Raw genomic sequence first — 13417 nt, forward strand, 5'->3', positions numbered from 1 at the left:
CTAGCTGAGTTGCATATGGCTTCAGCTTTCGTTGTTCAATATTTGCACAGCTCTAGCAGTGACTTGGAAAGAGAGGAAGGGGGCCAATGTTAATAGTGATAGGAATATGATCTAATCAAAGAAGGCAGACAGAAGAAGGTCCAGTTTCAGACCGCAATGATGCTTTGTTATTGCTATATTTAGCTGCTAGCAATGAGCACTCTGGAAATACGGTAGTGTAGATGGAGAGATAGATATGACACTTCAATGTCTTTGTCATCACAGGGTGACACTGGCCCTTTAAGAGGCCAGTGCACCTGACCCCCCCAGATAGGCTTAAAAGAGGGCAGATGGGCTCTAGAGGGAGGAGGTCCCTGAAGGAAGATAGGAAAGGGCAGGTGAGAACTCCCTGAGCACAGAGGATAGACAGAAGGAGCAGTAGAGAGTTGCTTGGGAAAACCTACAGCAATCAGAAATCTCCACAGGCCCTCACTGGAAAGAGGAAGGAATTGCCAGGTAGCCAGGAGCGCCGCCAGCTTTTTTGCTGTCCTAGGCGGCGGAAGGTCCCGCCTCCGAAATGCCGCCCCCGACAAAGGCGGTGGAAGGTCCCGCCCCTGAAATACCGCTGACGACCGGGGTGGCCGAAGATCCGGTCACCGCGGTCACCACCCCCCAAATGTTAGCGCCCTAGGTGACTGTCTAGGTCACCTAATGGGTTGCACCGGCCCTGCAGGTAGCTAGCAGAGAGAGTTGCCTGCTGGCCTTCCTGAGCCAGAGAGCTCTGACCAGAGAAGGCTGGAGGGGACTGAAGGCAGAGAGCAGCAGAGGGAGATGCCTGCTAGCTGTGCGAGCCAGAGAGCTGAATCTGGAGGATCAGAGAGGGCTGGAGGCTGGGGTGAGGGCTCTTACTTTGTGGTGAGAGATGCTGAAGATGCAGAGAGCCTGAGCATGGTGAGAAATGCCAGGGCTGTATGTTGGTGGATTGTTGGGGACCTGGCTTGTTATAGCTTATATGCATGGGGCTTTCTTTTGTAATAAATTAACCCAGCAAGAGCTATTTATACTCAGAAAGACAGCTTGGACTATTTCTGGGACCATTCAAGAGGAAACTGAGGCTGGCACACTGGTTGTGCTGCTGCCTGATGCCAGAGGGTGCTGCAGATGGTGGGCACTTTCTGACTGTCTTATATATTCAAAATGCTGTGTAAACAGTAACTTATCAAACCCTCACAACACCTCTCTGAAGGAGGTAATTATTAGCATCTTCAGAAACTGAAATGCAATCAGGTTAATACATGACTTGTCCAAGGTTACACGCTGACCCAGTGGGAAAGACAGGATGAGAACTCTTGTGTTCTTGGCACCTAGCGCTGTGTTCAGTCCACTAGCTCTGCTCACCATCCCGTGCTATAGCAAGTTAGCTGAATGGACCTGTACAGATGTGGGATCAACCCTTCCTTCCCTTAACTGTGGAGAGACAAGGGAAAGGATCAGCACATTGCCTTCTGGGTGGCCAATCCTATCAACCTTTAAGATATGATTTTTGTCTGCAATTAAGAATCATTCCATCTATCAGCAAAAGGGGAGCATGTTGTTCACTGAAATAATGGCAGCTGTGAAAATAACCAGTGGCTAATTACACCAAGACCGTGAATGAGATGGACAAATACAGACTGATTTAGCTGAGGAGTATATAAATTGAGCAATAAATGTCACAGATTCATAGATTCTAAGGCTAGAAGGGACCACTGTGATCATCTAGTCTGCCTTCCTATATAACACAGGCCCTAGACCTTTCCCAAAAGAATTCCTAGAGCAGATCTTTTAGGAAAACTATCCAATCTTGATTTTAAAATGGTCCGTGATGGAAAAACCTCCACGACCCTTGGTAAATTGTTCCAACTGCTAATTACACTCATTGTCAAAAATTTTCACCTTATTTCCAGTCTGAATTAGTCTAACACCTACTTCCAGCCATTGAATCACATTGTACCTTTCTTTGTTAGATTGAAGAGCCCATTATTAAATATTTGTTCCCCATGTAGATACTTACAGGCTGTAATCAAGTCATCCCTTAACCTTCTCTTTGTTAACCTAAACAGATTGAGCTCTTTGAGTCTATCACTGTAAAATATGTTTTCTAATCCTTTAGTCATTCTTGTGGTTCTTCTCTGAACCCTCTCCAATTTATCAGCATGCTGCTTGAATTGTGGGCACCAGAACTGGACAAAGTATTCCAGCAGCAGTTGCACCAGTGCATTTTATATTGTTCTAGTTATTTTAATCAAAATGTTGCGGGCTACCGAATCAAATGCTTTACAGAAGTCTATTACGTCAACACTATTACCTTTATCCACCAAACTGGTAATCTCATCAAAGATAACCAGTTACTTTGACAGGATCTATTTTCTATAAATCCATGTTGATTTGCATTAATTACATTACCCTCCTTTAATTCTTTATTAATTGAGTTACATATCAGCTGCTCCATCATCTTGCTTGAGATCTATGTCAGACTGGCAGGCTCATAATTACCCAGGTTATTCCATTTACCCTTTTTAAAAATTGGCACAACATTAGCTTTTTCACGGTCTTCTGGAACTTCCCCAGTGCTCCAAGACTTATTGAAAATCAACATTAATGGCCCAGCAATCTTTCAACCAAGGAAACCTGGTCAAGTTCACTGATGTATCTAGGCCAACTCTACAGGTTCATATGGATCATCTGGCATTGAAGGACTGTTTAATGGCTTGGGATAAGTTAGGCTGCCTTGGTTCTGGTTAGAACTACAGAAATAAGATCACTCCATCCCTGCCATGTAATTTCACTCTCAAAACCCACCACAGAGGTGCAAATATTTCTGCACCTATTTTGCAATTGCCACCCCAATCCTGTTTTTTGAAAAATTGGTCCTTTAGCACCTAACGCAGTGAAAACTACAAACAGCTGTGCCAGCTTAAAAATCAGGGGGGGAAAACCCCCTCACCTTCCTTCCTTTCTTTTTTAAATGCACAATTGATTTTATGATTATTTATTCCTCTCTTTACACCGTTGTGAGTGAACAGAAGCCCCAGGATAGCAAAAGCACAGTACGCTCCTGAGCTTGGATTTATGACTCAAATCAAAATCCTATTAACTCTGATCGTAGCTGAACTTCAAAGCAACGCCCTGATGAAAAGCATTAACACCAGAGCCCTTATCCTTTGTTGTGTACCAGGGGCCAAGGTGCACCTCTATGATTGCTCTGCCTCTGCCTCCAGGGGCATTGAGTGGATGGCAAAGGGGACAGTCAGAATCATTTGGAAAACTCCAAAGGCAGATTGAGAAGAAAACAATTGAACTGATTAATGCCTTAGACCAGAGGTTCTCAAACTGTGGTCTGTGGACCACCAGTGGTCCGTGAGCACCACTCAGGTGGTCCGTGAGCACCACTCAGGTGGTCGGCGGATAGTTCCCTCTAAGGTGCGCGCCTGGGTGGCCACACACAAGAGAATGAAGGGCCATCCACCTAATTAGTGGAGCTGTGCAGGAGTAGCTCCCCTAATTAGGCGCCTGGACCCTGGAGAAGATGCAGATGTAAGGTGAGGTGGTGGCCTTGGTGGGAACGGGGGGTAGGTTGGAGGAGGCAGTGGGCTGAGAAGAGAGGGTGGGGGGAATTTGGGATATGCAGGGCTGTGGCAGCCAGAGAAAGAGGCGACTATCCCCAGCTCCAGAGCTGTGGCTGACAGGGAGAGATGGCCCTCCTTTCCAGCCTCAGCTCTGTGGCTGCTGTGGTGGGGGAAGAGACCACCCCTCCTTCCCAGCCCCAGCTCGGGGGCTGCTGTGGCAGGGAGAGAGGGCATATCCATGGCATTAGAAATGTAAGACTACTGATATTAAAACATGAGTTGTGTGCTTTTATTTCTAGAAAAAAAAACATTTATTACGTTTTTTTTTTATATAGCGCTTTTATCCAAAGCACTTTACAATAGTTAGCTAACAGTACAAACAGCATTTGGAAAGATCATTAAGTGGTCCACTGAGACCGTCTGCAATTTTCAAGTGGTCCAATAAAATAAAAGTTTGAGAACCACTGTCCTAGACAACATGAAGAGGATTAAGGGCCCAATCCTGCAAAGTGCTGACCAACTCCTGGTTGATGTGTAGCACACTCAACCCCGAGCATTAAAGTCAAGGGGAGCCAAGCCCGCAGCAGAATCAACATGGGGCCCTAAGCTCTGAGTTGATGGGCTAAAAGGGTAATAAATCTTAGGTGCTCCCATTTCTAAGAATGAGATGAGAAGGGTCTGAATGTTACCCCTTTTTCTGGATGAGCCTTCTGTTCAAATCCGGCTTATCTTACTCATAGGAGCAGCCCCTGGCTTCTTTGTAAGTAGGATTTGGCCCTCAGTTTGTATCAGGAAGACAAGAAGGTGCAGGGTAGGTTGGCTGAGCATGATAAGGAGCACAGTGGTTGTCAATAAAAAGCCTGCATTTGCCAAGTTTCTGCCCAGTGGAGTGTGAGATTCCAGCCCTCCCCCCTGCTTAGAACAGGAAATTACATCAGTGACCATAAGGTATCTGTTGGCAAATGTTGACTTTCAAATGTCAGACATGCTGCAGAGGAAGACCTGATCCATACCTCATGGAACTGACATTCTAAATAACCTTTAAAGGATCAGAGCCTATTTATCCTCACAGCCTCCCTATCACCTAAATGTTGTTTATTCCCTTTTTTACAGATGGCGAAAATAAAGAGAGAGAGGCCTTATATTGATGGGCAAAAAAGGGCATCCTTTTCAATTGTATTAACTTAGTCAGGTTAGCTTAACGTGATTGAAAAGCCCCATCAACACACAGGCTAACACATCAGCTGGCTATGTTGTAGCTAGTCTAAACTGTGGCCAGCCATTGTGGCTTCAAAGGCACTAGCCTGCGTCTTGGTGGTCTTTTCAATCTGTTCTGTATAGGTTCTTATACCACGATTATCATCACATTATATTAATTGTGTGAAGCCAGATGAGCTAAACATAATTGAAAAACACACTTTTTGCCCACCAGGACAAGGCCAGGAGAGGTTACTTGACTCACGGAAGACCACACAGTGAGTTGGTGGAAGCGATGGGAAGAGAGCCTAGAAGTTCTGACTCCCACATTTCTCTGGTCTTGTCAGTGGATTTTTTGCATGCCTTTTTTCCTATTATTGTTTCCCTGCCATAGCATGCCCTATTGGTTATTATGGAGGCATGCTGACTTCATAGCGTAGCAGGACAGACAGATAAGTAGGGGTAGCAGCAGAAGGAGCAATAAGAGGCTTTTTAAAATGTAATGAAATGCAGCTTTAAAGAGAAGAAGGAAAAGAGAGATGGAGGGGCAGAGAAGAGAAGGGATGATGATGATGATAATAATGTACATCTTATTATACAATTATATATTATAACATTTATACAGCTTCAAAGGGCTTTAAATATGCTAATTAATGAAAGGGGAGAGAAAAAGAGGGCTGAGATGGATTCCCCCAATACACACATGAGCAAACATACTCACATATATACACTCACTCACACTCACTCTCTCTCTCTCTCTCTCTCTTCACTCCATGTGTCTCTCCAGAGTGTGTTCTGCAAGTGATCATTAAGATTCTTCCTCCACACCCTGTCTGAAGGCTGGTGAAATTGCAGACAGGAATATCTTTGAGACAGCAATGCAGTGCAACCATAAATTAATGCAAGTAGAGAAGTGAGAGGGGCCTCACCTCAAACTCCCGGATGACAGTGGCCAGCTGGGAAGATTTAAGGCAGGTTTCATCTAGCAAAGCCAAATTCCTATCAAACTGCATAATATATGCTGTGTGGTGATTGAACCTTGATTCTCTTGAGAGAAAAACGTCGGCCACTTTCTGGTGTTCCTCCCTAAAGCCACAGAAAGAGAAGAACAAGCCAATAAGTAACAAAAAATGCCCCATTTCATTCTGGTTACACAAATTCTATTCATCAGCTCCATACCTGCTAATGCCATTAGGAGATCTCAGTTAAGGCCTGGGTTTAACTGTCAGGAAATGGACAACACTGCACCGAAGTGCTGGGCAATGGAACGGGCTGTGGAAGAATGGGCCTTGTCTGGGGCCAGTCCCCTTTCTGTAACCCTACCTACCACAGCTGTATATGTACATGCTGGGCAGAATGTCCTCTTTATGGGCTCACATTTCTCCAAGCAAGCTTTCCAAATCCACCAGGGTGAACAAGAACCTTTGCTCTGAGTGCTGGTGTTAGTGGGAGAATAACTCCATCCTCAGATCCCCTTCACTCACAGCTCCCTCTTCTTACCCATGTTACAGTTCCTCATCTGGGCACACAATTTAATTATTTACTGAAGGTGAATTATCTACAGAAGAGAGAGCCAGCCAAAAAGGGCAGTAACAGAGGGTACAGGGCTGCTAATGAGCAGTGGCCAAGGAGACGTCAGGGTAACAGAGATTGTGGTTTTAAACAGCGGCCTTGTTAATTTCAGAATAAGAACATAAGAACGGCCGTACCGGGTCAGACCAAAGGTCCATCTAGCCCAGTATCCTGTCTACTGACAGTGGCCAATGCCAATGCTCCAGAGGGAGTGGACCAACAGGCAATGATCAAGTGATCTCTCTCTTGCCATCCATCTCCATCCTCTGACAAACAGAGGCTAGGGACACCATTCCTTACCCATCCTGGCTAATAGCCATTAATGGACTTAACCACCATGAATGTATCCAGTTCTCTTTTAAATGCTGTTATAGTCCTAGCCTTCACAACCTCCTTCCACAAGTTGACTGTGCGCTGAGTGAAGAAGAACTTCCTTGTGTTTGTTTTAAACCTGCTGCCTATTAATTTCATTTGGTGACCCCTAGTTCTTGTATTATGGGAATAAGTAAATAACTTTTCCTTATCCACTTTCTCCACATCACTCATGATTTTATATACCTCTATCATATCCCCCCTTAGTCTCCTCTTTTCCAAGCTGAAGAGTCCTAGCCTCTTTAATCTCTCCTCATATGGGACCCGTTCCAAACCCCTAATCATTTTAGTTGCCCTTTTCTGAACCTTTTCTAGTGCCAGTATATCTTTTTTTAGATGAGGAGACCACATCTGTACGCAGTATTCAAGATGTGGGCATACCATCGATTTATATAAGGGCAATAATATATTCTCAGTCTTATTCTCTATCCTCTTTTTAATGATCCCTAACATCCTGTTTGCTTTTTTGACCGCCTCTGCACACTGCACGGACATCTTCAGAGAACTATCCACAATGACTCCAAGATCTTTTTCCTGACTTGTTGTAGCTAAATTAGCCCCCATCATATTGTATGTATAGTTGGGGTTATTTTTTCCAATGTGCATTACTTTACATTTATCCACATTAAATTTCATTTGCCATTTTGTTGCCCAATCACTTATGATCAAGAATGATCACAGAATGATCAAGAATACAGCAGAGGGACTGGCCAGCAGCCCTGGGAGTAACAGAGGATTCACTGCTGGATGTGGGGAGGGGTACTGGGGATTCAAGGGCCTGTTTAGTATTCAAAGTCTAAAGACAGTGCACATTTTCAGATTTTCACTGCACATTTATTTTAGGTCCCTGGAACATCTACAGCAGCTAGAAGGATCGGGAACCCACATTTCTTAATAGCATACTTAGCATAACCATTTACAGAATTGTTTTCAACCTCACTGTTGTTTACAACAATTCCCTTGGAAGATGGAAACCCACATATAATATCCCCTTAACTTTTCCTCTGTTGTGCACTCCGATTTGTTATTGTAGAGCTGTTCAGGAGTGTTGCCTGCACTGTGCATACAGTCTTCTTACTATCATTTATTTATAATCTATTTTGTGGAAGCCCTGGGATAGAGTGGTCTGTCACTGAAAGTGACTGCTGATTGGCTGGAGTTCAGTGGGGGTGGAGTTAAGGAGCTATAAAGCTTGCCCCTGACTCTGAAAGAGTGAGATTAGCTTGGGAGTTTGGTTTAGACAGACGGCTTCTGTGGATTTCATAGATTTAGTCAGTTTGGGACTGAAGCTAGCCTGCCTTAGTCAGAGGCTTGTCCCAGCTAGTTGATACATTTTAGTTTGGAAGTATGGCTCAGACAGGGGCCTATCCAGCTTAAAAGATTTGCTCTAGCACTGATAGACTTTGTCTAGGCAAGACAGAGATGTAAGATTTAGTTTTGTTTAGGCAGAGACCCTCAGCAGCCCTGAAAAATTGTGTTTAGCCTGAAAACTCAGCCCAGCAAAGGCTTGTTCAAACTCTGAGTGGATTTCCTTTGACTGGTAGCTATAATATTAGGAAGTTGCCATGGGAATTGTTCTAATTTATTTCAATTTCTATGAGATCTAAAATTTTAAAAAAAGTCATTTTCCTATATTTCTTAATGCCTCTGCCTGTTTTTTTCTGCCTGTTCCCCCTTCCTGGTATTTGAGTCTATGACTCATGGTTCATACACATTAGACTGCTTTGTGACAATCACCTAAGGGACTCAACCAGATTGGGGCCCCAATGGGCTAGGCACTGTACAAACAGATAGCAAATGACAGTTCACGTGAGATGGGCTGCACATACACTGATTTATGGGGCTGTATACAATGGTTATCATTGTAGGGTAGCGCAGGGGCACTGAGACGTTTGTATTTTTTTGGGAGGTAAAATAACAATACAGAAACATGGCATAGACAAGAAAATTCAGTCTCCCAACCTTATGGTGTCCCTGTAAATTTACCTTCCTCAACCGATGCACAAACCCTGTTAAAGATGTTTAGCATCTTTTTTCTTTCTTCTGTTGGAATCTTAACCCTATTGCCAGTGGTTCTTGGAATAAAGGAATATATTGAGGATGAGATGAGGCCATTAAGTTGTCACTTACCAATTGAGGACTCTTTCCTCCAGTTCTCCCAGTATCTCCTGGTGTAGTCTGTAGATTTCAGGGATCTCACTCAAGCCCTGCTTGAGCTTCACCTCCTCCCTCTCATTTTCATCCTCATCCCCCAGCACTTTCAAGACCGCTTCATGGAAATCCTGTGAATACATCACCTGTTACACAGCAGCTAAGGCAACAGATCAGAGGTTCTTTATGGCACTTAAACCATTACTATTTTTCCTTTAAATTCCAAAAATTCATTTACAAACAGTCAGGAAACTTTATGGGAATTACAAGATACACCATAAATACTAGCATATCATGGGCAAAAGAGGAAGGAGAACATAGGATGTATTTTCTTTCACCCATTAGTTTCATAGTTACTGTAAATTTCAGGTTAAAGTCCACATATTGATTACCCAAAACATTTAAAATAATAAAAAAAAGCTAGCTCCGCCTCCCCCCAATCCCATCAGATTATTTAAAAAAATAAGTTTGGGTACGTTTTGCTTTCTGGGTTTTGAGCCTTTAGGTTGCAATGGGGTCACGTTTTCAAACATTTTTCAGCTAGAAACTTCCTTTTTAAAAAAAGAAAAAGGAAAAAGAAAAAAAAAGAAAGATGTGAGTCTTGCATAATCCCATGAGTCCAGCAGCTGGGGCTTCATGGAAAACATCAAATATTGCAAGGCTTGTCATAAAAATTCCAAGAATTGGCAACACTGAATCCAATTCCTAATTTACTGCGGGAAGGATGGCGGAGATATAAATTAAGCTACAGAACCAATCATTTCTTATATTAAATCCACTTTATCCACTATAACTGAGACCCACTTTTCAATAATAATAATAATAATTAATAATGATAATATATTTGGAAAATACCTTTAATCTCAATGTGGTTTAAATACTATATACACATAGGAATAATTTCTCCAGAAGTCAAAAGCAGCCATTCTAGTGTGGTGTGTGACAGCTGTTTAACAGCATACTGCAAAATCATCCAATAGTTTAGCACTGGAAGTGAAGAATCACACATCCAACTAAAACGGCAGGGGGAATTTACAGTAGGTGTGCAGATTAGAAGATGGTCAAAACAGTGGTGCTAACAAACTTATATTCTTGCAAAATATGGCACAGAATCAGTTAGAACTACCTTCATACAACAATTGACTTGAAAATATGTCCAGGTCAGAGTCTGTTTAGAAAATGAAAAAAATATAATACTACAGCATCACAATGGTACCTATTACTACAGTATCATTATGGCATCCCACTCTTCCCAATTAACACTGACATCAGGGTGCTTGATCATATTCTAGTTAATACAAACGTCATGATAGAAAATACATATATTCCTGAAATACCATCATGACATGAAAAGAGATAAAAGAATGAATTAGATGAAAGAAACATATTGTACTGGGAGCTCTTATTTTTCAAGAAAGGTGGGAGTTTCCATATATTACATTCACAAAAATACAATTTACATGCAACTCATCAGGACATGTAACATATGGGTAGCAGGATTTTAAGTGGGATGAGAAAATAAAATAAAACCCTTTATTAGGGAGTTTTCCAGGGAGAATTTCGAAAAGGTCTTGGACACAGTAATTCTTATCTCTTTGTTGGTATTGTAAATCAAATTCCCAATGTTCTTTACTTTCTTCTTTAATTCAGAAATTTGTTGATATCTATTCATCTCTTTTGCATTCCCAAGGAAACTAACTGCACATATATCAGGGCAATGCATTGGGCATAATCAGAGGGTCCATTTCTAGAGAATTTACATGAGACTAAAAATAGGAGGTAAATCACCAAAACTGCTGAAACTGCAGGTAAAGCACCTAAACATCATTATTTTATGAAGCCCTGCTGAACAAGGTATGGGAAATCAAAGAAAATATAATAATTCAAAATCATTCTATTGTAACTGTAGAATGATGTAATTACACAAGGGGTACATTTGCGCCAAGGCTTTAATGAAGTGACTAATTTTCTCATGGGACCATTAAAGATCCCTAATGCTTTCCCCAATTTTTCTTTACTTTAATATCACTTTGAAGCCACCTTTTTTTTTTTCAGCCTGACATCTCACAAACATAATATTCTACACTACCTCTCCTGAGGGTTGTTTTGCTGGGTGGTGCGCAACATCAGAGGTGACTGCCTTTCCATCGTGGGAAAGTAATTCCATTGTGAATGCATATAGTTTTGGAAGTACATTGTTATGCAAAGTACTATATAAATGAAAGGTGGTTGTATTGGATTAAATGCATCCACTAGACTCAGTGGAAACGAGGAACATCAGGGAAAAATGTAGCGTATTATCTCTTTTGCTCAAGGTCAACTGTATGGAACTCCCTTCAGAAGCCATCTTAATGGCTTCAGAGCTGATAATCTATCCAGTTATGAGCTTTCTGAACTAAAATGCTGATATTCCATTGGAATAGTGTGTCCTTATAAGAATGCACAGCAGCAAAATCATGTTCTGTCGTAGAAAGGTTAATAGTTTGTTGTTGAGTGGGGTGAATCTTCACCCTAAACTAGTGCTATTGTTGTGTCTTGCCAGCTCAGGGGTTAGACATCAGGTCTCCTACACAGTAGCACAGATTATTAGAGAGTAGCAATCCAAGCTCAAGAAAATTCTAAAGAACAAAACTAGAGGTATTGCTGTGACACATAACACTCCAGCACCTAATTCTTCAGTATCACTACAACAACAAAGCATTATTGGACTGAACAGAGAGGATATTAGCCAATCCAGAAATATGCTTGGAGAGCAGAACTGTTAATGGATACAAATTCTCCTTTTTATTCCCCTGAAACGGATGTTAGGAGATGAGTCTGAGCCAGGCAGCTGGGTGTTCCTTAGTCTGGACCAGGTAGGGCTCCTGTGGTCAAATTTCCTGTTTTCCGCCAATTGGAGCTTAATAGGTGAAATAACTGGATCCCACATTGTCTACGAAAATAAATGAGCATTTGGGAAACTGGAAGCACATTCCAGCTCGTGATGAGGGCAGGCGCTGGAGAGCCATACGGAATCACTTAAAAAGTCATACAGAACTTTTCCCAATCCTTCCTTTGCATCCCAATAAACTAAGAAGTGTCTGGAGTTTTATTGCAGAAGTGGGTGGGAGGAGAGAGAAAGGGAAAGAAAGAGAGAGAGGGAGCACAATTAATTGCAAAGCCAGCTTGAAAGCGAGGCCTATTAATTGTAGGGGTTGAAAGCTCCCAATGACTACTTACAGAGCAGCAGTGGCAGATGTGGAGATTATAAAACTTCCTGTTTCATAAAAAGATGATCTGTCCTTATCTGAGAGACCATAAAGCAAGGGGGCGCTCCATTAACTCTTGCTAAAGGTAAAGATCCTTGCATGAGTCTGAAGACAGCCCCAGGAAGGACATAGCCTGGTCAGTCACATAAGCAGATCCTGGAAAAAAATGCAGTTGACCACAGGATAGCCTGTTTCTTTCATTACGATTCTCATGATCTACACCTTCTCTCCTGCTCCCATTCCAGCATTGTTTTCATTTGTAGAAATATTTTACTCTCTGTGTGTATGTGTCTATGTAGGCCGTGATGATGTGCTGTCACCTACCAGGTGGGGTTGGGGAGGAGCGGAGGTCTATTTCACATAATTTAACATGCATATAACACACAAGGAAATACTGCAGTGGGAGAGATCCAAGAATCATGAGACACCAGATTGGTTGCCCCAGTCACTGAAACTCGATGTCTACAGAATAGGTATCAGCAGAGCCAGCTTCCTCACACACTGTCTCATGAATGTACCTCTCATCTGACCACAGCAACCACCTTTAGAGACAAGAGGGGAGCTCAGCCTCCATGGTCCACTTAGTTTCTCTGCTGAGTGCAGTGTTGCCAATCAGAGCCAATGAGGCTGGTGGTTTTTGTGATGTGGATATCTGTCTCCAGGGAACTGGACTAAGACTACTTCAGTGGTGACTTTTAAAAGCTGAGTTATGTGTCCACATAGCAAAAGCTGTCACCCCAAGTGGCACTCATAGAGGAATCTGGTTGGAAGTCTCAGCAGAGACGCCATGGATTAAATGGGCCATAGAGAATGAATTAACTTCTCACCCATAGAAGTCAATATTTCAGGTTTAGGATGGAGACACATTTTGTGCACTGGAAACTAATGACAGTGGAAGACTGAAAATATTAGGTACAAATACTTAGGCTCCATCAATACACAATTAGCACTAACATGAATGCATCAAAAAGAGCATGGATCCCATTAGTGTGGGCTTCTTTGTAAGGCTGTGCTAAAGCACCCGAATCTTCCCAACCTGGGCCACCCTGTCTGACTGGTCCTGATCAGATTTTCCGTAGGGTCTGAGAAGTGTGTTAAGTTATTGTGTACTGATGTGGCAGTGGAGACAAATGTGCACAGGGGATGAGAACTTAATTTCAACGTTGATCTAAGTTTAGGTTTTGAACTCAAGCACTCAGAAGTGGAAGTTTAGTGCCTGCGTCCCATAAGGCCATCAAAGCCCTTGTGCAGCTGTAGCATATAACATCACTTATGTTTCAATAGTTTACA

The 13417-nt window shown here is 42.4% G+C and overlaps 1 protein-coding gene across 5 annotated transcripts in view; it reads right to left on the reverse strand.

Annotated features, from left to right (window-relative positions):
- Nucleotides 1–13417, reverse strand: part of FGD5 (FYVE, RhoGEF and PH domain containing 5) — a 151898-nt gene that overhangs the window by 42695 nt on the left and 95786 nt on the right. For all 5 annotated transcript variants that reach the window (XM_054033581.1, XM_054033584.1, XM_054033583.1 and 2 more), the window contains exons 6-7: nucleotides 8859–9010; nucleotides 5714–5870 (exon numbers count right to left, since the gene is read on the reverse strand). In XM_054033581.1, the coding sequence (XP_053889556.1) occupies nucleotides 5714–5870; nucleotides 8859–9010 (309 nt within the window). The remainder of the gene's footprint in view (nucleotides 1–5713; nucleotides 5871–8858; nucleotides 9011–13417) is intronic.

The sequence above is a fragment of the Malaclemys terrapin genome, chromosome 7, assembly GCF_027887155.1.
Source record: "Malaclemys terrapin pileata isolate rMalTer1 chromosome 7, rMalTer1.hap1, whole genome shotgun sequence".
NCBI classification, from domain to species: Eukaryota; Metazoa; Chordata; order Testudines; family Emydidae; genus Malaclemys; species Malaclemys terrapin.